Here is a 25,272-nt window from a genome sequence, read left to right on the forward strand (position 1 = left end):
GTGTGTGTGTGTGTTGCAGTTGATGCTCAGGCCAGGCTAGACTCAACAGCACCTCTCTGGTCACCCAGGGTACTCAGGCTACACCAGAGGCTACATACAGACATACCCACACACACCGCCACGTATAGGAGCGTTGTGACCACCGCTCAAAAAACGGTGTCTGTTTAAGCTTTAACCGTCACATGATCGTGACCCGGAGCGTTTGTTCCAATCCACGCACGACGGAGATGTCCATCTTTTCACGAGATATCGACCGACACACACACACACACACACACACACACACACACACACACACACACACACACACACACACACACACACACACACACACACACACACACACACACACACACACACACACACACACACACAGTCACGGGGGGGGACTTCCACAATGGCCCACATGTTTAGTGTTAGAGCACCATGGAGGAAGGAGGACCCGGTCGGTGGCCGAGTGGAGCTTAAGCCCCGACCAACGTCAGGCTCGTAGCGGCGTCCTCTCTTACGCATTCCACGCACGGCCATCGCGTGCCGTTCCGGGGACGAACCGTGGTTGTCTTCCGTGTGTGTCTGAGTGTCGACGAGCCGAAGGCGGTGCACTGCTGCTGCTACTCCTTGAGAGCGAGTTGCGCACGGCAATCGTCGCCCGCTTGGGTCCGTCACCGTCCGTGTGTGTGTCTCTTGCTGGTTCCCCTTCTTCTTTAGCAACACACACACCACCACCACCGCGTGCACACACACACACACAGAGTCTCCATTTGCAACTCCATCTCGCCCCCCATGGGCGTGCACGAGGCCGCGGGCAGTGACGCAAATGACACTGGTGGTGATGATGATTCGCGAAATGTCATTATATCCTCCTACTAATTCACTGTCGCGCGACGTGTCGATACCAGACCGAACTACTAACACTGTGGGAACGTTACTATAAAATCCCATCGGTGGAACCACGCGAGCGATCGGGGGCTCCGGTGAGGATGTGTGTTGCATAACTAACTCAGCCAGCAAACTTAATAAACACCGTTGCGCTTAGGTTCACCGGGAAATACTCGGTCGACATTGTTTGTGTGTGTGTGTGTGTGTGTGTGTGTGTGTGTGTGCGCGCGCGCCCTCATTGCTACCCGTGTGTGTGTGTGCGCGTGTGTGTGTGAGAGAGAGAGAGAGAGAGAGAGAGAGAGAGAGAGAGAGAGAGAGAGAGAGAGAGTGTGTTGTCTGCCTGCCCTGCTCAATAGCGCCCCTCCTTTAACGTGTGTGTGTGTGTGTGGTCTGTGTGTGTGGTCAGGAGAGGTATGGCAGGCGACAGACATACACGGCCAGCCAGCCAGCCAGCCAGTAACATCTTGAAAGCGAATTACAGGAGCGGCGGGACCACCGCTCAAAAATAATCATAGGCCTTTGATGGAGCTGGGCTCTTCCATACTGGGACTCGTAGAATCTTGTATGGGGGTCCCCTGACACTAAATATTTTCAGATGGCGGTTCCGTTTTGGGGGTCCTTGACATGAAAAAGTTTCAGAACCAGCGCATAAACACTTATACAGTATTACTGTAGTAGAGTTTTGACTCACCAGGTTCTTGAGCAGGGCAGACAGCTCCTTGGTGAGCGAGGAGAACTTGACGAAGGCCGTTCCCAGGTCAGGGTTCTCCCTGCTGATGAAATTACTGCCAAACTTGTCCAGAGCCTGAGCGTAGTTCTCTTCATTCTGAACGTGGTCTGTGGGACAGAAGAAAACACAGTGACTAGTGACTACCACTGTGCATACCATGTGACTTTGTTGCTGTTGTTGCAAGTGCATGTTTTCGAGGGTCAATTTAAAAATCCATTAATAAGGATGCAACGTTTCGGTCATGTAGTGTACAGTATATGCGTAGTGCTGAAGTGGTTAATGCATGTTTTGTAATGATAATCAAAATCTACAAAGTAAATAGTAACTAATGTTTTTCGAATAATTGTAGTGAACTAAAAGTGCAATATTTTCCTCTGAGATGTAGTGGGGTAGAAATAAAAGTACTGAAAACTGGAAATACTCCAGTAAAGTAAAAAAAGACATCAACATTGTACTTAAGTACAATACTTGAGCACATGTACTTATACTTTACACCACTGCTTGTGTTGCATGTGAGCCCGTGGCTCTACCCTCTACCCCTCTTGCCTCTCTCAATCTGGACTGTGAAATAAAGCAAATTAAATGGCACACATAAATCTATGGGGCTGCTATTAAGTTACCAGAGACATCCATAGTGACCATCCGGTGACCTCACCACAGACCACTGATCACTATTGGACCTTTTATGGCCAGGGGTAAATTAAAGGGTGGTACCTTTTAAAGTATAGGCTATAAGAGGTCGTTTTAGATCCTGGGTTGACATGGTAACAGCCTGGGTTGTCTGTATTTTGACAAGTCGTTCTGATACAGATACCAGTATAGAAAAAGCTGCCTATATTCTTACTGTACCATCTACCGTTATTATTATTATTTTATAATTATTTTTTATTCGTATTTATTCCTACAGTGTACAGGGAACCTACCACGGGTCAGCGACAAAGTCGGAGGGAGAAAGATGAGGCTGGCAGGGCACTGTGTCAGGCACCCAGAACGGCGGCAAGAAAACTGACACTAGGGGAGCCAACCCAGGGCAAAGCCAAGAAGGGCAAGAAACGCATCACCTATGTAGATGCACTGAGGCGCGACAGCTTAGTTGACAACACTGAAGAGCTCAAGACCCTGATGTTAGACAGGAGAGTGTGGAGGGAAGCGATCCAGGAGTCCCGAGTTGGTGTTAGCAAGACTAACTCTCGCATTGCATTCCTACAGTAGATCAGTGTTTCTCAAACACATTTCATTTCACGGACCCCCATAACTCTGACCAGTTTGTACACTCTCTCAAGAGTAACAGGTCCATTTGGGTCCCCCCTCAAGGAACCCTGAAAGTTCCTGGACCCCACTTTATCCCCATTGTCCTACAGTAGATGTTTTAAATGACCCACTGGTATCGGATCAGTACTCTGTATCGAGCGATACACACGTTATGGTTATTGGAATTGGTATCGGGAAGGAAATTATTTTATCTGTAAATCTCTAATTTTAACACGTAGACTGCCATTGTTTTGCCATAACAAATTTTGGCAAAAGATCCTATTTTATTTTTCCTGATTTTCAATGGCTCTGTGCACGCTGTTCAAAGTATTTTCTTTCACATGGGGAAGAAAAAATACAACCGCGATGAAACGTGTGTTAGTTATGGTCCACAGAAAACAGGCCGTTTTGACCAAACGCGCAATATGGGAAAAGAAGCAGAGATATATCCATGTTTCTGCAGCCGGGATGAATACAATTCAATGGACGCCGGAAGTCGCTGGATGTAGTATTCTGCAAGGCATCTGTTTTTTTTTTCACTCACTCCCGGCCGCCGCAGCGTGGGGACTATCGGTTACAATGGTAACAAGTTATCACATCTGTGAACGTGACATGTTAGGCATCACATGTGTTAACAATGACAAACATCACCCTCCCTGCCCAGTTCCCCACCCCGAACACAGGCTAATTGTGATTGTATAGACGCTTGCCAGACGTACCAATTTTACATTTTCAAGGCACGGACCGCTGGCGTAGCGGCCCAGGCACCTAGCCTCAATGTAAGCTCTCTCTCCCACTTTCCTGTCCATCTTTTTCTTAAAAAAAACTATGAATTAAGGCAGAAAAGCCAAAAACATCATGCGATTAATTGCGATCAATAAAACGACAAAATCCAATTGTTAAGACCTGTTTTGTCTGGTATTGTAAGACAATGGAGAGACTTGGGGAAATGAAGTTTGAAAGAAAAAACAAACTTAATGATGCTTTTGAAACTGTTGCTGAACCCAGAGGAGGGCCCTCACAGAGAGGGGTCAGGAGAGACCAGCTCTTCTTTGAAGGGCTCAGAGAGGTGTGTGTGTGTGTGTGTGTGTGTGTGTGTGTGTGTGTGTGTGTGTGTGTGTGTGTGTGTGTGCGCATGTGTGTGTGTGTGTGTGTGTGTGTGTGTGTGTGTGTGTGTGTGTGTGTGTGTGTGTGTGTGTGTGGACAGTCGATTGAGAGGGAGGATGTTGAGAGAGGTTTATGTGTGTGTGTGTGTGTGTGTGGGGGGGGGGGGGGGAATTGGGAGGGAGGATGCTGACAAAAGTAAGTATACAGTGGAAAATTACAGAGGACACAGACGGACGAAGCAAACTCAGGTGTTGATGTGCTGGGACGGGACAGCCTAAATCCAGAGCACACAACTCCATCTGCCCCACAAAAGCGGTATTTTTATAACCTTAATTTAACCGGGCAAGCCATTAAAGAACCAATTCTTATTTACGATGGTGGCATGACAAAAAGCTAAACCACTTGAGAGAAGGAGGGCAGGGGCACACAAACAAAACTGAAATGTCAAAAGGAAAAAAAAGATTAAAAGTTATTTTAAAGTGTTCCAACCAAAAAAAGGCAATCAACATTTTTAAGATATCAAAAAATATTTGGGTCACATTGTCTCTCTGAGTCTGTATTCTAACCCCGTAGGCATCGGGTAAACACATTTTGTGTGTGTGTGTGTGTGTGTGTGCGTGCGTGCGTGCGTGCGTGCGTGCGTGCGTGCGTGCGTGCGTGCGTGCGTGCGTGCGAGAGAGAGACATGTAGAAACAAACGCTCACTCTCACCTTGTCCTGAATTGTAGATTGCCTTGACTGATTTCTTCACCTTCTGAAGCGAAGTCCTGTCTTGGTCCAAAGCCTGAGAGGGAGAAGGAAGGACATTATAAAAGGTTAGCACGGACTGTGATTTGGGAGCAAAGGATGACGAAGATGTCATGTCACATACAGTAGCACTGACGAAAGGTCCTCGGACATTTCAACCTATAGGTCTTCTTCAGACAAATATCATGAGAGCTGAGAGAGAGATAAAGCTACGTACTGTATAAAATTGTGTTCGAGCCTTCGAGGTTAAACATTTTCACAGATTTCTGAGACAGCTTAGACTTGTTTGACAGCACTGTCATCAGTGTATGTTGTTGGTTTAATGTGTATTTTTAGACACAACTTGAACTGTCAATAGTCTGCTTTTCTTTTCACTCTAGTCTACACCAAACCTCTTTGCCAAGGATAGCTTGGCATCTACTTGGCATCTACAAGCTCACAACGCCTCACGCTGCAAGGCGTTGTGAGCTTGTAGATCGGCTATTCTCTAGGCTCTAGGTTTTCTCTAGGCTCTAGGTTTTAACCACTATAACCCCAGCATCGCAATATTGGGCATGTTGTTTGTTGTTAGAAGAGTAAAAAATGTAATGTCACGAATGAGCTTGCACGTCAGCTGAATTTAGAATTTCTTGGTTAAGTGGCTCATTGGCTAAGTGGTTAATGGTGCTGAAAGCCTAGAGAACACACCAAACTCACTTACAGTATGATGCTAATTGTTTGGAACATGATGATCTGCAGATTGCTTTGCAATGCAGGATTTGACGTATGAATATTGCAGCGCCGCTGGTGTTCTCCAACGGAACCTTCATGAAATATGCAGTGGATAAGGTTTATCACGGCCATCACTGTTTAATTAAGTGCCACATTTGAAAGCTAGCAGAAAGAAGAAAAAAGGTCACACTTTTCACCCATTTGGTGTGTCTTTGTAATTATCCGACTCAAATCCTTGTAAAAATGTAGGCTAAGCTGCAGTGTTGCTGCACGCTAGTTAGTCGTACACCAAAAGCTTACCCGCCCGCCCAATAAGAGGGCAATCTCACTGCTGTCGTGGAATTTTGGATCAATCAGTAATTGATGAGGCTGAGACAATATTCTAGGTGATGAATTGCTAACCTTTCACTCAATAGGGGCCATGACAAGTTGATGATATCATGTGTCCATGTGTGGTCTATCCCTATGGAATTTATGCAATGCAGGTGAATAAAAAAAACTACGTAATACTTTCTATGGTTAATATGAGCATCAAATCAATATTTTAAATGTTTTTTTTGTACATGCATTGCATAAATTAAGACCACACATGGACAAATTACATCAACTTGCGATGGGCATTGCCCCTATTGAGTGAAAGATTAGCTATTTCTAGAATAAATGTGTTTTAAATTTGACATTGTAGTTATAATGTTTTAAGGCATATTTGGCTTATTAGCCAGGGATCCTTTTAATGTGATATCATGGGGAGAAGTACAATAACAATCATGCCAAGGAGCACAGGGCTCAGACCATAGATAGACTATAGATATACTAGCTGCTACGGGGCTTTTAAGCCGTGACATCATTTTGTAGGCAGAGGAGAATCTGCCCCCAGAGCATTTTCTGTCCCTCGCTATTTTCAACAGATCCGAGACAAAAATAACGACTAAAGTATAATTCTAACACTTTCCTTTCAACAACAAAGAGAAGAAAAATGTGTAAATAGTAAAAATAGTAAAAAGATTCACGGAAACTGGGGGCAGAAATTCTCCTCTGCCTACAAAATGATGTCATACTTAACAGCCCCACAGGGACAAGCTGAACCATAACAGACAGGCTGTAACAAAAACAATAGGCCTAGCGGAGATATCTTGGGATATCGTGGCTGCTATATCATGTGATATCATAATGTATTATATACAGTAAGTACTATAAGTGATAAGTAGTAGTAGAGTGAGACAAGTGTAGGCAAAGGGCAAACGACCACAAACTGCTGTTTTTAACCATAATGTTTGGTCCAGCCCACTGTGAGCATTGTGTGGTGTTCCTTTTGTATTGTTTGCATGATATCAAAACCATGATATGAACAATGCTCACATTCAGTATCTGTTCCCTCATCTCTACTAGAGATAAAAAAAAACATGGTGCTCTCGTACACAGTGGTAATGAACTTTCTAACAGTTATGTACAGCTCATACTTCCTCTCGATTAGAATCTGTAATAACGGTGAGATTAAATCAAAGGCAGATGCTTTCTTTATGAAGGAGAGGAGTTGGCTGTGTTTACTTTAGTGGTGTACAGGACCTCCTGGTCCGCCCGAGAGCACAGAGAGCACAGTTTAGAACAACGCTGATGTCACTCCTTTGTTGCCGCCGAGGGACTTTTGTGTCAGCAACGCACACAGTGCAAATAATGCCCCGCATTGGAGATAATATCACTGTCACGGTGAGGGTAGGGTGCATGCGCTCTCTGTGTGGCACCAACCGCACCGGCAATGTCACAGTGCCCACAATCACCACACAGCGTTTCCTTCATCATGATTGCTACGCGCTGACCAAAGAGCTTTTAGAAGTTTGTTATGATTGTTTTGCAAAAGTGCTGCGCTAAGAGGATTTCACTGATGGCTTCACAGGGGAAAAAGGTTTCGCCATTAACGTATCACAACGCGTTGTGAGCTTGTTTTTAGTTTTCTTGAGTGTCTTGTATTTTAGGTCAATACTAGGCCTTTACTATGTTTTTTCCCTTCTTCTGTTTGTGCCCTTTAAGTAATTTTTATATGTGCTCTTTTTTGTAATGTAGCTTGTTTTCTGTATTGGGACTATGGATCATGGAAATTAGCATCCTTGCTAAATCTGATGTATTTACACAGCATTGTATGTGTGGTGTTCATTAATATGCACTGTCCCGTCCAAATAAACATATATTAAATAAATTGTAGATCTAGACACTCTTGATGAAGGCTCAGAGGGACCGAAACGTCAATTTGAATAAAACTGCTGCTGCTGAGGGGAAGGGGTATGTTCACACACAGATCTAAATAGCTACCTAGTCTGCCCTTTAAGTCATAAAAACAACAACATGTGATCAACAGAACACATGTTCAGTTACAAAGAGGACAAATGCAAAGCAACAAACCACATCACATTAACCCATTGAGACCAGGAAAGCATCTGCGTACTTTTTTTATTTCAGAGTTAGCTATTCAAAAACAGCAGATATACAAGCTCACAGCGAGTCACTTTGTGCCACGCTTTCGAGCTTGTCATCTGCCATTTTTGAAAATATTTGAAAAATCTTGAAAATGTTTGAAAGACTTTTCAAACATTTTTTTACTTTGAACTACCGTTTAGAAGGCATTTCGACGGCTTGAAGCACAAAGGGCATAAGTGACATTTTCAGAATTTTACTGGCATTTTTCTTTGATTGTAATAATATAGTATCGATTGCTTAAATGTATTGTTTTTAATTAAATAACTACAATCAATGGAAATCTGTCCTGTAAAATCCAGAGAATTTAACATACTGTACACCCTTTGCACTCCAAGCGCATAAAGCTAAAATGTAGTAGTATCAACTGCTTTTTTTTTTCTTTTCTCTCTCTACGGTCGTTTGCCTGGCCTTGTGGCATAGGAGTCTGGATGTTGATGTGTTGTATGTGCTCTCTGTATCATAGTTATTTTATATTCTTATGTGTTGTGTTGATGTCAGGTGTTTTGCTTTTTGTGTTTTCTTTTTGTATATTGTATGCTTTTTTGTTTTGTCTGAATTTTGATTGTGGTCTTTTATTGTATTGTATATGTGGTTTTGTGTGTCTTTAAAAAAAGGAAAAAAAAACTAAATAAACATATTGTTAAAAAAAAATGTAGTAGTATCAACCTCTTAACTAGCATAACCAATCTTAACGGGTTAAGGTAGGTCCACTGGCCAGAGTGGAGGCATGCAGAACGCCCGCAAATTAAATTTCACAGGGTAATTAAGTCGTCCTTCCTTGGCCTCCACTGGACAGCTTTACAGTACATGGCTCTTCTTCCCCCAATTATGTCCACCGTGGCGCTCTGCCCTGGGGGGCCCGCTCCGCCCTGGGGGCCCGTTCTGCCTGGGCCAGGGCCTTTGATCCCCTCACAGATGACGGGAACAGCATACATCACAGGCTGTCCCCTACCTGCCTCTCTAGAGCAGTGGTTCTCAAACTCTTTTTCATGTCAAAGGACCTCCAAATAGCCAAAGTATAAGATGATCATGACGCTATATAAACTCATTTCACTGGGACCCCCTGGAACCCCCTCAAGGACCCCAGCCACCACACTTTGAGAACCACTGAGACTGCTCTAGGTAACCCTTTAAAAAAAAGAAAATTAAAAACAAAATGTGTTCTTCGAAACACCTAGGCCCTAATTTGGGCATATAAAATATGCATTCTTTTAAACCACTGTCCATCTGGTCACGCAAACAACAGTAAGGCTCCATGGACGACATTATTCAGAAGGTTGAACCATCATATGCTGAGTTATTAGGGGTGAAGAGAACAAAGCAGTGCAGAGAGACAGATCACCCCCACCCCCCCTTATGGTGCCAATGTTTACCAACAGCTGGCACTGCCACGGTTAAGGTCACCCGTAATCCTCTCCGCGTCTGTGCTCTTAATTAAATATTCAGATTTAGATATGATAAACATATTGGGGTCGTTGGCTTTTAAAGTCGATATAGTGCAAATAATCACCCGTCTCTCATTGAAAATGAATTACTAGGATGCGGCAACCGCGCCCTGTCTGTAAGGCGCTTTACTTTTCAGGATTCCGATTTTTTTTAATGGCAAAAGCAGGTGGACAAGCTCTAAACACGTTGCGTTGTAGATCTGCTACTTTTGATGCTTTTGTGTGACGCTGTAGTATGAAGTAGTAGTATTCCACAGGGGGACCGGGAGGAGGTCCAGAGTTAGTACAGGGGGGCCGGCAAAGCTTTGTTTTTACATTAACCACTTGAACTCTAGCATCCCTATTCTGTGGAGACCTTCAGCCAAAAATATCCCGATCAACGGCCATCACATTGCAAGGCGCTGTGAGCTTGTAGATTGTCTATTTTGGCAAAGAAGTTTGGCATAGAGGGAAAAAAAGATCAGATCAAGTGCCGGTTGAAAGGTCAAGTTTAGTATTGACGGATTAAGTGGTTAAATGTCTGAAAATCCACATCAACATGAATCCAACATACACTGACGATAGTGCTGTCAAATAACTCTATGACGCTATCTATGAATTCTAAGAAAAAGTTTAATCTGCAGCAGGATTTTATACAATATGAAGTGGGCGTCCCTGCTTCATCTCGCTCACAGCTAGGGGGTCCTCCTTGGCTCCTTGGGCTGAAAATCATTGAAGACCTCTGATTTATGGTAACCATCGTTTAGACTCATTTGACTTGGAGAGATTGTGACTATTGTGAGTGTGGTGGGCATGCTGGGTTTTGTTTTTCAGGGCCGAAAGAGGAAAGAAAAAAAAACAAATCAATGGAACGCTGCTATCTTGGCACGTTCTCCACAACACCCGTGGCAACCAGCGAGAATGCATCGAAACTCTGTTCCATGGAGTCCAGCAAACAGCTCAATATAGTCAATGCTTTGTTCCAATCTGCCAACACAGGCCAATGGCAAGCTCCAAATGCAACCCCACTGGCACTGCAGTTGCCAGATTCTGCAAGACAAATGGAGCAACCAGGCCTATGAAAACAAGCCCAAAGGAAGCGACTATAATAGGCCACATGAGCACTTTAAACCTATATGCATTTGAAAATGGCGATCTACAAGCTCACAATGTACCGCATCGATCTGTAGATCTGATGTTTTCAAACAAACTTTGGGGGGAAAAAGTGAAACATTTTTAAATATTTTTCAAAATTACTACACAAATCTATATATTTGTGCTGAAAATATATCTGGTAAGATATATAAATGTTTGAGAAACACTGGTTTATAAACTACATTAGGAAAAATGCAAGCCCAAATAGCTTATAAGCAAATAAGCATTACAAACAATAATGCAATAAGCAACTATAAAAAAGAAAATGAGCCCAAAGTTGCTTATAATAAGCAGACATGGCACCACGGCCCCACTGTGTCCAGTGTCAGTGTGGACAGTGACTAAGCAGCAGCGGCGGTGGTTGCTAACCTCTCCACCAAAACAAGAAGAAGTGATGATGCATCAGGGCGTTTTATTTTGCACCGTCTATAAAAAGCCAGTGTGGATATCATTCATTTCACAGCCCTCCTTGCTGTCGTCCATTTCCCCTTGAGAAATATCTACCTCGAAAGGTGACAGGGTCATTCATTTGTGCCACGAAACTCGACATGTCTGTGTCAGAATGCTTTTGAAAGTTTGAGGTCGCCCAGTCAGTCTTTGGAATGGATGGTTGTGGCAGGCAGGAAGGTTAAGGGCCAAGAGGAGAGGTGAAGGATGCAGGTTTGGCCGGTCACACTGGCCTTGGCATAAACATGACCAACCAGTGTTCATTTCGTCAGCTAAAATGAAAAATATGAATTACTAAGCTATGATGACTAAAACTAACACTAAATATATTGACTTTTGTCAACAAATTTAAAAAGAATAGACTAAAATGTTAGAGAGGGATTAGTGGAGATGAGATCAGTTGAACTAAACGACAAGTCATTTTATGTTTGGTTGTAGTAGTTACTAGGTGTTGAGCTCTGAAAATAGCAGATCTACAAGCTGAGCCCTGGTTAAAACAATACTGCACCACTTCCAACTGTACATACTTTACCCATTTTGACGCTTGCTTTGGTAGGTTTTCTCAATTGAATTGAATTGAAAATGTGAGTAGAGTGTGGTTCTGGCACACAAAAGAAGCAGAATCCAAAGGAAAGCACGCACATCCCAACTAAAATGTACATACAGGTGCTGATGAAGACACTCTAAGATTGAAAACATCGACTTCATAGTTTTTATCTGGTGTAAACCAGATCATTAAAGAGATCATTTTCTGCCGAGACATTCAGGCGACCTAGGCGACCTATTTGCCGATTGGCTGTCCAATGTCACATGGTAACTGAGCTAGTTTCATGATTGGAAGCGGCCCTCCAAACGATGGGATGGGGGGTACTGCATTAGGGCCAATAGCAGGGGACTTTCGCTCCTCCAAGCTATGGAATCCTAGACTGGTGTAATGAAATATTTTGTCCAGCAGGGAGCACCATTCCTTCACACTTCACAGGTCACACATTTCTGGACACCAATATCTGTGTAACATCCATGCATTTATACAACTGCGAGTCTGCCGCTGCGCGCTTGATTTGGCTGTACACGCTGACTTGTTCATCAGGAAACATGCTCCCTCGTCGATTGGATTTTACAAAACAGACCCGCGTCGTCACATTGAATCCTGTTTAAGAAGAGCTTAAAACACAACTTTCTAATGTTACATTGATGACGTGAGGAACGCTAAAGTCGTCTTGGTTACATAGTAGGCTATGCGAAAATAACAAAGCTCAGAGTCGCAAATTCAATGATCGCTGCATCAGCACACACAAAACACGGGCGTGAGAGAAGTAAATGAATGAAATGGACATCACGTTTAGCCGATTCAACGATTCCAAAAGTCATACGATTGGAAGTTATTGCTACATGCGGCAACATGCGTCTCATGCTGGTTTTGTTAGGCAACAGCCAGGGTCCAGGGAGTGCACAGAATTTTAGAGAGGCATGGGCTGACATTTCTAAAAGGGCCTTTTCATACGGATAAAAGTTAAGGGCTCAAGCCCCTTTTGCTGTATGTGCGCACGTGCCTGGCGACCAGCGCGTCACATTACAGACTTATCATTTCAATCCGTTTCTTTGCAAAAACACATTTCTTCAGTGGTGAAAGTGACCCGGAACGGCCGGAACCCCCGTTCCGTTAAAACATTTGGGGCCGGAACGGAGTTCCGTTAAGACGAGGAGAAGCCAGCTGTCAAAATCCCATGTTAAATAACCTTCCACAAACGCACGTCCAGGAAGAAAACAATAGCCTATACCAAAGTCAGATTAACATACAGTAGGCTACACAAGTGTTACTAGTTAGGCTATATTTTCTGATAAAGTGCTTCTAAATTATTCCCGTGGGTTTGTGTAGGTCAGTGTGATCCATTTCTGTTCGCGTTTCAGTGTTTGTTTGACACGGAGCGAATAGAGGTGGGACGTTCGCGAACGAGTCGAGTCTTTTGAACGGCTCTTTGAAATGAACGATAGGATTCGGTTCACAGTAGGGAGCCGTTCCTTTCTAATGAACAGTGGCCGTCTTTTGAACGGCTCTTTGAAAGGAACGGATCCCAGAGATCCGGCTCACTTCAAAGAGCCATAAATCCCATCTCTAGGAGGACTCGCTGTGTCTGTGCCTGCATGGATGCTATTCTGCATGTGTAGTGGAGTAGAATTAAAAGTATTGGAAATACTCCAGTAAAGTAGGCTAGGCTATACTTAAAACCTGTACTTAAATACACTACTTTAGTAAATGTACTTAGTTTACTTTAGATAACTGGTTATAATAATATTAATAATAATATGTGTAATAATATAATAAATATAATAATAATATATAGATGCTTACCCTTCTGTATGGAACAATGAACAATATGAACAATATGAAGAGGCTTATTATAGATATTTCATTTAGGATTTCAATCATGTTTCATGTTACAGTAAGTGTAATGCCGTTGCCTAATTCAGGTGTAGGACCTGTAGTGTTTTTATTGTGTGTAGGCCTATAACTGTTCCAAAATGCAGTTTTCTATGCATTTCAGGGGTTTTGGGGGGTTACAGCCTCCCAATTTTTTTCGGCCGCGCAGCTTCGCCGCGCGGCCAATTTATGACAGTTCCGGCAAGAATTTCAAACCACTTTCACCCCTGGAAAACATTTGTATTCTTGTTTCTCCCAGTGTTATGGTTTTTAATGTGTAAATATAGCACTTTATTATGGGGAAAAACGTGTGTAGGCCTATTTTCCTTTTTTAAATCGCTAAAATAGCGCATTTTTGAACACATTTCCTTAACGGTTAACGGTTAATTAACTGATAAGGCCTGACGGTTATCGGTTAAGAAAAAATCTCCATTTGGCCATCCCTAGACATATAGCCTACAGTAAGTTAGAATATTATGAAATATACATGAGAAAGAACACCAACACTAACTTCAACACACCAATACACCAGATTTTAAATTGACTGTGTGTCGATTCTTGTTTTCTACTGGGAGCTACAGTAAGACACAATGGAGTGTTATCAATGGAGTGTATAAACAAAGTGGTATGGAACAAAGTGGTGTGGAGTAGACAATTCCTACACAGGCTCAGAATTTGACTGAGCGCACCGTACACTAAAGTCAAGGTCACAATGGAATGATAAATGCCGACAATCTCGGCGTACGTCCATAATTTGGTCTACACCAGTTTGATAAATGACGGCCAGCGTGTGGACTTCCCTTACTTTTCTAACACAGTGGTTCTCAACCTGGGGGTCCCCAAATTATTTTGGGGGGCTCCCCAGATGATGAACTTGTTTTCTCACTCAAACAGTAAACAAACCAGCATAAAGTTTAAGCGTATATAGAGGGCATCTGCACATTTCTAAAGTGACACTTTAACTAAGGACTTTTTAATACCTCTAAAATGACAAATTAAACATTTGCCAAATTGTCAAATATTAGAGGCAGAAATTGAGAAAATAGCCGATCTACATGCTCACAACGCCTGGCAACTGAGCATGTAGATCAGCTATTGTCACAATAGAACTGTGTTATACAAAATGTAATGCCTCAAGTCTTAGTGCTTGTCAGGGTGAGGGGGTCCCCACTCCCCAGTTAAAAACATGATTAAGTCCCAGGGGGTGAAGGGCTCAGAGGGAGGTGACTGAGGGGGAATACCACAAGTGGTCAAAATGACTGACTGACTGACTGACTGGAAGCTGTCTCAGCTCCATGCTTCCTTCCTTCCTGCCCTGAGGGCTACATCCTCCCCCGGCAGCCCTGCTGTTTCCTCCATGGGAGGAAGTGTCCAGGACAGGTCTGTCCAGCGTCCTGCCCCACCCCCAGGTCACTGGGACTGTCTCTCAACGGTGTTGCCAGATTTTGCGAGAGAAATAAGCAACCAGGTACTATGAAAACAAGCCCAAAAAAAGTGAACAAGCCCCATGAACACTTTAAACCTACGGTATATACATCTGGAAAAAAACTATTTTTGGTAAGGAGGTCCCTGACACCTGTCTGGCACAACATATTTGTGAAAATGTTTAAGAACCACTAGTTTAGCCAACATCAGCACACAAGCCCAAAATAAGCAGCTATATACACTTGCCCAACAAGCACAGAAAATACAAGCAACTTTATAGAAAAACAAATCCAAAATCGCTTATAATGACCAGACATGGCAACACTGCTCTCTAATGACACTCGGCGATTTCCACCGACAAAGGAAACAAAAAAACGAAACAAAAACAACACGCTCACGCTCACGCTCACACACACACACACACACACACACGCACACACACACACACACACACACACACACACACACACACACACACACACCCTTTCTCTCTCTGTCATTTTCACCTCCATCCTCTCTCTCTCTCTCTCTCTACCGAAGCTCGGAATAATCACACAGGCTAGGGTTGAGCTGTTACCATGGTGATGGGATCTGGCTGTCTCTCACGTCAGTTCAACATTCTTCACTCCACACAGAAGAACAGAACGTGGGAAGTTGCTCTGACTAAACCGGGCAGGCGGCGGTCGCCTCACCTCCGTGTTCGTCAGCACTACAGACCAAGACTCAGCTTTGCCTTCAGTTCAGTATGCCACTGACTGTAGCATTTTATTTTTTAGTCTTCCAGCTCTGAAAGTTAAAGGCATGATAAAGGCCCAGGCGCGTTATTTGGAATTGCACATGAATTCTGGGCGGAGCCGTTTGTTTTCACATCCGTCGGCAGGTTAGTTACTCAGTGCGTTAGTTTCACTGAGGTTAAGGTTAGGGTTAGGGTTAGGGTTAGGCATAGTTTTACTGAGGTTAAGGTTAGGGTTAGGGTTAGAGTTAGGGTTAGGTTTAAGTGATCGCACCTCTGTGCGGTCCAAGCGAACAAAAAGGAGCGCTCCCTAGCACCAGTTCAGCCAATCAAAAGCTTCCATGGGCGGGGTTTGCCCAGAACTCATGTGCAATTCCAAATTACGCAGCCCTGGCAGACACTGAAACAGAGTCCATCTACAAGTCCATCTACAAGCTTGAGCTTGTAGATCGGCTATCTGTGTGTGTGTGTGTGTGTGTGCGTGTGTGTGTGTGTGTGTGTGTGTGTGTGTGTGTGTGTGTGCGTGTGCGTGTGTGTGTGTGTGTCACCAAATCCCAGCCTTGTTTTTGACAGCAAATTTTGATTTAGTTTTACTCATAGTGTTTTGAATAAAATGACATTTAGTCTTAGTCATAATTTAGTCACCTGAAAAGTTTTAGTTTTAGTCAAATTTTAGTCGACTAAATCTACAGTTGTATTTTGGCAGGCCTTGATGGCATCGTAATGACTGATTTTACACTTGGTTGCGTGCTGAAAATAGCCGATCTACAAGCTTACAACCTGTTATTTTCTAATCTGCTATTTTCAGCATGCAACACCTGAGAGCAACCAAACATAAAATTACTCTCTTCAGCACTAGTCCCTCCCTAACGTTTTGTTGACAACATTGTCAATATATTTAGTCTTAGTTTTAGTCATCACAGCTTAGTTTTTATTTAGTTTTCGTCAGTGAAAAAAACGCAGTCGACAAACATTTTTCGTCATAGTTTTAGTCAACGAAATCAACACTGCTCGTGTGTGTCCCCAGAGTCTAGATGTGGGGGTGGGGCAGATGTGATCACGTGCAATGGCATTTTCTACCCACAGTGGTATGCAAGAGCTTGACCCGATTGTTCCAAGTCCTCATGGAAGTTGTGTCTTTGTTCAGCCATGGTCACTTGTGGCAACATTGTCTTTGCTTTCTTTTACATCTGGTCTACACCTGACCTTACACATCTAGAGTATGACTGCTAGGGAAATGGATCACAATGACAATTCACCACAACATGCTAGCAAGCTAAGCCTGTCAAGCTGCACATGACAGCAGCACATGAATATTTAGCGCAATACAGATTTCTGATCTGAATAAACATTCCTTTATTACTTTTTTCTTTTAAACAATGTGTTAAACAAACATAAGACGTGACAAAAAAAACTTTACAAAAACTTTAGACAAATTTTACATGGAAGCAGAAACAAAATCCTTTATTACTTACTAAAAGAAATCTGAAAATATTGCACAAGCGAGCAAACAGGACATGTCCATATATTGACATGTGCTGATGACATCAGGGATCTCCATATATGGGCATAAAAGGGACAAGGACTGACATATATATGGGCACAAAACAAGGGACACAGACAGAAGGGTACAACAGGTACTCTCTGACAAACCAGGCCAAGACATTATTGGTCGGGTCGGCGTTGGATAAAAAGCCATAAATAATAACTCCTGATGGATTAAAGAATCACGGAAGTGAAAGTGAGAGTGTGAGTGTGTCAAGCAATGCCTTTTAAATTGGAACAGTTCATCAGTTCACGAAGCCTTCACAGGGAGTGCTCAAAACAGTCCATGTGGCCTAGTTGGGATAACCTTGAGAAAACTACACTTGATTATCTAGATCTAGACCCTCCAGGATTTCACCAATGAGGATTATTTTTCCACAGAAAACTGAATGTCCCGTTAAATTACACACAGGCTGGAGACCTCGATAATCCTGAAGGGGGAAATTCAATTTTGCTCGGGGAGGAGCAGTTAAGCGTCTTGCTCATGGACACCGTCCTCAACACATAGCCGGGGACTGGGGAATCAAACCAGTGACCTTCTATTTCCCAGGCAGCCTCTCTCTACCCATTCAGCTATCGCTGGCCCCAAACTGTAGAATAATTCAAGTGATGACAATTAGCGTTGCACTTCACTGCTGCTCTCAAATAACTAAATCAACTAGCCCTTACCCGTTCAAAGATATGAGCTCCAAAATTATGTGCAGTGTGTGGGTTATGGGATGTGCACTGTGCACACAGTATATGAGGGATGGAAAGTAACTTTAACTGGTGCTTGCATGATGTAGGAGCATCAATGTAAGAAACCCGTTTCGTTTAATGGCTACAGACCTGCCTGCACACACACCCCCCCCCCCCCGTGTGTGTGTGTGTGTGTGTGTGTGTGTGTGTGTGTGTGTGTGTGTGTGTGTGTGTGTGTGTGTGGGTTTGTGTGTGATTGTAGCCTGAACAACAGCGCCCCTCCCTTAACATGTGTGGTCACAAAAGGTACTGTAGGCTAAATAGATATAGATACACCATAAAAATGCTAATATACAGCATACGATTTGTGAAAGTGACAAACGGGCTTCACAGTTATGTCAGGTGTGTTCATATGCTGATGGTGATGCGATTTCAGATCAATTGCTCCAGCCACCGAGGAGAAACGCTGTGACAGACAGACAGACACTCACTCACTCACTCACTCACTCACTCAGACATTCGCAAAATTATAGTATAGATATGAGGATACTGCATATCCCAGAGGTAAGCACTGAGCACGTGTATAATTCCAGAGGTAAATATCAAATCTTCCCATGAAGTCATGGTCGGTTAGGGTTTTTTTTTTTTTCTAAAATTATCCCACCATTTTTTAAGGTATAAAATTATGAAATATGTCAGAAATGTCTTTGTATATTCAAGTTATTTATATCTGCTCTGTACAATTTTTGATTACGAAGCCTAAAAAGGCTAACATAAATTACATTTGTATTCATGTTCAATGCCAAAAACACAATTAAATCACAATTATTTGTGTGACAAATAATCGTCAACGTATATTTGTAATCATGATAGCCCTTGTCTGTCATGAGAGCATTTAGCAAGTCCATGTGGCATGCTTCTTCTTGCAGGAAGGGCGGGGAACGTTTTTCTTCTTTTTTTTTTCTTTTTTTTACTGGCAGGAAACAAGTGGACATCCCTCTCTCTCTCTTTCTCTCTCTCTCTCTGGGCCTGCAGCCGTGGAGAGCGAGAGGAGCCCGCAGCTTTCCAAGTGGAACAGAACAGGGGGAAAAACGGCAGGATGTAAACGTTTTACAAAAGCAGCTGAGGTCAGACAGTCTCTCGCATGCTGCACTGAACACACTACTGCTGGTGCATTATTGGGTTTTAGGACAGTTAACCTACAAAGCCAAAGTGCAGTGGCTACAAAGAAATGTACTGACAGATGGGTTTAAAAGTGTTTCAACTGGTCAGCCAAATGAATGCCTACATTGTAATTGCTATTGTAATATAAGTTTAAGTGATGATATTACACTAATTGTATGTCAATTTACAATTCACAATTTAGGCATTTAGCAGACGCTCTTGGCTCTTGGTTACCCATATATGGAGACCCCTGGTACCCATATATGGAGATCCATGTACTGTATATGGAGATAACATGCTTACTCAGTTATTCGTTATGTGACATCATAACCTTTTATGCCCATACATGGAGATCCCTGTCTGTAGAACAAGCCACATACATATGGGCTGTCTTGGCCATCTGTCTTGGCCATATATGGATTCTGTTAGTGTGGCCTCCATATATGGGCATTCCCTTATGAAGTCCTGCTAGATATGGGCTTAATATTGATGACACCAGGGAACTCCATATATGGGCATAAAGAGATTCTGTTAGTGTGACATCACAGTGAAGCCAGAGTGATGTCAGAGCGGCAAACACCTTTCTGTTAAGAGTGGTTCCCCTGACATGACATCACAGTGACATCAGAGCATGATGTCAGAGTGACAAACCCATAGAAAAAAAGTGTCAGGCGTGACAGAGATATATACGGACAAGCTGTGACCGCTCACATACTAATCTGCGACCTACAGTCGCAACAATTCAGTTCCAGAACACCATTATACTAGCGCTGAACAACACTGGTGAGTCTGTAGTCTGTACCATGAAGCAGACTTTCACTACGCTCATGGTGGATGGGTAACGTATCAACTGATAAGAAATGCAGAGATAGATATGGTTTAAAACTGACAGACTCCTGACAGGACCGATATCACCCTCTATCACTCTCTCCACTGGCTGCCAGTTATGGTTTAGAATCCATTTTCAGGATTCTCTCTTGTCTGTTAAAGCTCTAAATGGGCTGGCCTGGCCACTCCCATCACTGACCATTTAACCCCTCCTTCTACCTCTTATGGTTGGCTGACTTGTGGCTCCATACTGTAGCTGTCCCCTGCTCCAAACGTTTGTTCATGGGTTTTTGACTGATGCCGGTGCCGCGCTGTGAGCTTGTACATCTGCTATTTTTTAATAGTTAAAGCATAAAATAATGGTTAAAGTGGTTAAAATCTAGAGTGATAAGGATGTGTTCCATGTCTAAATGGGATATATATAAACATAGATTGACATTTATGTCTGTGGTGGTGCTTCTTGTATTGTTGAATCTAGCTACTTTAATTTCTTTTAATGTGCTTAAAATTTTACATGATTTGACTTAACTTGACAAAATCCCCCCCAGCTCTATTCTCTTCAGACCCCTGTTGGCATCAGAAGCAGAAAGGCTACATGTGCCGTTATAGAGGTTGTGTTAGAAAGGAGAGGAGAGCAGACCGTACAGCTGGCTTAATTGGCCATGCATGCAGAGCCAGAGTGTGGTCAAGATTCGAGAACCACGTGATGGATTGAGCCAACTTCCTGCGTTGCGAGGACACCGGTTCAAAACAGTACAGTTCAAATTAGTAACCGATACGCTCACATGTGCTTTGGGCACAAAGCCAAGCCGCCCATGCACCGTCAATGCCGTCATTAGATGTTATATCGTCTTTGTCTGGTGGAAACCTCATCACTACTCCAAAACTTGTACTATTCAAATTCAAAAATTAGCAAAGGTAGCAGATCGACAAGCTCGAAACACGGCTCCGAAGTGGATCTGCTACCACTGATGCTTTTGTTTACGCCCTAAACAAAAAAAGTAGGGCGTACATTTTACGAAATAAAAGAACACAAAAAGAAATAATATGGAGATAAGAGGTTTCTGCCCGACAGCGACATACAGACCACCCACAGCCTGTAATGAAGCCTTATCTTCTTTAGCCCAATATTTATCAGGCTTGATTCTAGTTGAGGATCTTAACCGTGATTGGTTATTATCAGCATGAGACAGCTTTAAAATCTGTGTCTGTGAGTCCTTCCTCCTTCCTGTAATCTTGCTCAACTCTTACTTTGATTTGATTCTCGAACAAATGAATGCATTCTCAGAGATAAATTATTCTTGCAAATGATCTGAGTGACCACTGTGGCAGTTAGTAAATGTTTTCATTATCTGTCTCACATTTCTATGAAGTATCTTTTACTCACTATGACCCTAACGCCTTCTAAAACCTAACTTATTGCAAAAGAAATAAAAATAAATTATGTTGCTATATGTATAGCAAATACTAATGAGACACAGAGGTGGCTTCCGGTTTGAAAGTGTGCCTGGTATCTCAGTCACAGCTCATAATGATCCTTGTGGGAGTTAGGGTTTAAATCATCTCACAAATAAGGATTTATTAATTATTATGCATTTAAATGATCTTCATGTCTCCCAAGGTTCAAGGTTCAAGGTTCAAGTTTATTAGTCTCCCACAGGAGAAATGTGTCTTGGAGACAGAGCCACATCTGCATTGTACATAAAAAATCACACCCGTGTGAAGTGGAGCTGTGTGTGTGTGTGTGTGTGTGTGTGTGTGTGTGTGTGTGTGTGTGTGTGTGTGTGTGTGTGTGTGTGTGTGTGTGTGTGTGTGTGTGTGTGTGTGGATCATGTGTACCGATTTTTGTGACATTTGAAGAAAATATGTAGGAAAAGGAGCAAAAAGTGTGTTTTGGAGAAAATTCAAGATGGCGGAAAATCTATCATGGCGCAAATGGGCGTGGCCTATATGGGGAGATGCGTCATGACCCAAGGAATCCAGGGAAAAAATATTTTTAATTTTCCGACCTACGGTTCAAGAGTTACAGGCCAAAACGTAAAGTGGGGTGTTATGGCGCCACCATGCGGCCAAATGACACAATTATTTTTTATTTAATCCTTGAAATCATTATGAACCTCCTCTCCAAGTCTTGAAACTCTAGCCCCTATGGTTTGCGAGAGACAAATAATTGAATGTGAGTTTTTGCGATTCCCATTATAAGTCAATGGGGAAAATTAATTCACTAATAAATTAATATCAATTAAACTATAGAACCTTTCTCTTAGAAAAGTAATAGCCCACGATTCCCGAGTAAGCCGTTCGATTTGACATATGGCGCGAGTGTGTGGTGGCAAAACTGTGGGACTAGTGGCGTGCCGAAGTTTAGGAAGTTCAGGCTACATACAGACACACACACAGACAGACAGACAGACACACAGACAGACCCACACGGCCACGTATAGGGAGCCTGTGCTTCACACAGCTCCAAAAACACTGAAGATAAAAAAAGACAAATTACAAATAACCAAAAACTGAAAAAGACATACTGCACCCACACCTAACGTACATTGCCTCTACTCAATCTATCGTTTAACATTTTAATTGACAAAGGAATAAATGAGTGCTTATATCTATTGTAATGGCATTCTGGAGTTCTATATCTTCTGCCAGATGGCAGTAGTTCGTACTCTCTGTTCAATACATGCAGGGGGTCAGACACTATGTTTCGAGCTTGTCTTAACACTCCTTGTTCATAGATGGCCTGGGGGTGATCGGGGGGGGTGGGGGGTGGCCATACCCATGATCTTCCCTGACGTATTCGCTAGCCTAGCTATTTGAGACTTATACTTAATAGTCAGGTTACCAAACCAGCTAGACACACCATATCTCAGAATGGATTCTATGCTAGCCCCCTGTAGAAGGTCAACATAATATTCACACTGACTCCGAAGAGCCTTACCCTTGGTTTCCAGTCTCTCTATACTGTCTGATATCTATAAAGTCAAAACCTCGGTCTGTGTGTGCGTGAGTGAGTGAGTCAGTGACTGACTGAGTGACTGACTGAGCGAATCTCAGAAATAACTCAGGCTGACGGGTACACTGAGAACTCTTGACAATGGGTACGACGGGCATCACCAGGTGGGAGCATGCATTTCCAACTTGCATCGTCCAAAGTAGGCCGGTTGCCCTTAATAAAGTAAGTTATTATCAGTAATAACTGCAGCGGTCAATCTATCTCCAGGGAGAGGAGGCACACCCAGAGAAGTATCAATCATGTCTTCCTGTGAATAATGTCAAGAGGCCAGGTCAGCCATGACTGAACTGTTTGGTGATCTCTTCAAGGCAAGCTTCAGGTAGGAATAGGAAACAAACCTACAATATTTTTTACCAAAAAGCTTGCCTTGATATCAATATCGTGACCATAATATTGTATTGCGACCATAATCTAAAAGTAATATATAAACAAAAACATTGTTTTAGCTACTTTTGGAACATTGGAAGTATATAATAGGGCTTAAATTATAAACACCAGGAAAAGACAACACTTAGTTCGTGCCTTTGATATCTCAATATCAATGTAATATCGCTTCTGCCATGCCCCATTAGCCATGCCCCATTTCCATTACCGTACCAAATAAAAACTAGTAAGCATGGCTCCAAAACCGCGAAAACCACACAGAAATGCTGTGTACTGTTACACCACTATTGGCCAGCTCTTCAGAAGGAAGGAGCTTCATTTAGGAGAGAAAATAGAAACGCCAGGAGAGCACAGAGGTTGTCTATTTCCAGGACAAAACTCCACCTCAGAGTAGACCAGAAAAAACCCACTCCGTTCTAATAATGACACAGTGTGTTAGCGTGAAGACATCTCTGCCTCTCTCATTACTTACTGTCTGACAGGCAAGACATGTCGGGTCAACAGTTTGACCAAGAGCCCCAAACCTCAAATCTATTCTTAATAATAATCAACGTAAGGTCATCGAAACCCAACAAGATGAAAGATTACGAAAGTCAGGTTTACCAAAACCCCCTCTGACTACATGGTATTCAAAGGAAACGTATCTATATGCACATCGACTAGTGTGTGCTGGGCTGTAGAGGCTTCATTTCAAAAAGATTGAGCCTGCACACCAAAGCAGGTAAAAAGGTAGTGGTACTTCTTTATTACGAAAAAAGATGACCTGAATAAGATCCACAGCGGATCGAAACTTTGTCAGTTATTTTAAAGAAGTACAGTACCTTTTACCAGCTTCGGTGAGCGGGTTCAACCTTTTTGAAATTTATTCAATAGCAGCCGACAAAACATCAGGTTTTCTTTTCCCTGAACGTTTGAAAAGATTTGTCACATGATGTTAATCAGTAACTATACTGTAATAACACAAGGACTATTTTCTATTCACTTTGATCTCCCTTTGATCACTGGCTATTTTATTAACACTTGACTTTAACAAAACACATTTGCAGAGATTGAACCTGTGACCTTTGAGTTACAAGGCAGGCTCTGAGCGCTGTAGTGTAAACCAATGGTTCTCAATCTGTGGGTTGTGACCCCCAGGGGGGTCTCCCACATGAATTTGGGGTCCCCAGATGATTGTTTTATTGCTCAACAGTAAACAAACCAACAGACAATATAAGTGTATACATACAGAGTATCTGCACATTTATAAAGTTGTAATTAAATTACTTTTAAGATCTTTGTAATACCAAATTGGCCAAATTGTCAAATATTATGTAAGAAAGCGGCAAACATAAACAAGGCATTGTGAGCTTGTAAATCTGTTTTTCACAATATTTATCTGTGGAACCGATTCCAACTAAATGTAATGCCTCAACTCCTACATTCTAAGTGCTTATCAGGGTGTGTGTGTGTGGGGGGGACGGGGTGCCAGTACAAATATGATTATTTTGGGGGGTCACTCACAGCCTGAAAAGGTTGAGAACCACTGATGTAAACTGCTCTGCTGCCCCTCAGACAGCCATCAATTTGTCAAAAGGCAGCTTACGAAAGAGACAATCTCGCATAAATATAGACATGTATATCAATATACATCTGATCTGAGTAGAGCCTGCCACCTCAGCTTCCTGACAACCAACCACAGAGTTGAGTTGTAACTTAAGTCATGCAGCCAAAGAATGGAGCTTACCTTTGATTAAAGGGATATTTCACTTTCAAACATGTTTGGGATGATTTTAACGTCTACTCAGGCTTTTGTGTTTCACCCCTGGCAGTTTTTAAGTTGCTTGATTCAGTATTTAGATATTTGATATTCATTTTATCAGACAGACCCCCTTCCTGTACAAACTCATTGTAACTTCAAACTCCATTTCAACCATGTTAGATTCAGTGAAAACACACATTGTCCTAGTCCTTGAGCTCTGTTCCATTCCAGGCCATGTGGCCCTGAGCCCTCTCTGCCAAAGTCACAGGCCACCAGATTCCACTCAGCAGCACTTTACAACATTCCTTTAAGGTCTCTTGCGGACAACGTGTCTAGAATGTCATAGTTTATATGGGATTGTGTTCGGTGAGAGAGCAACGATTCCAAAACCACAGTATGTAAATAGTACAGTGA

The 25,272-nt window shown here is 42.7% G+C and overlaps 1 protein-coding gene across 3 annotated transcripts in view; it reads right to left on the reverse strand.

Moving 5' to 3' along the window:
- The window catches only part of asap1b (ArfGAP with SH3 domain, ankyrin repeat and PH domain 1b), a 103,644-nt gene that overhangs the window by 69,599 nt on the left and 8,773 nt on the right, over window positions 1-25,272 (reverse strand). For all 3 annotated transcript variants that reach the window (XM_080752207.1, XM_080752209.1, XM_080752208.1), the window contains exons 2-3: window positions 4,678-4,750; window positions 1,571-1,716 (exon numbers count right to left, since the gene is read on the reverse strand). In XM_080752207.1, coding sequence (XP_080608333.1) covers window positions 1,571-1,716; window positions 4,678-4,750 — 219 coding nt within the window. The remainder of the gene's footprint in view (window positions 1-1,570; window positions 1,717-4,677; window positions 4,751-25,272) is intronic.

Source organism: Nannobrachium achirus, assembly GCF_963921795.1.
Source record: "Nannobrachium achirus genome assembly, chromosome: 21".
NCBI classification, from domain to species: Eukaryota; Metazoa; Chordata; class Actinopteri; order Myctophiformes; family Myctophidae; genus Nannobrachium; species Nannobrachium achirus.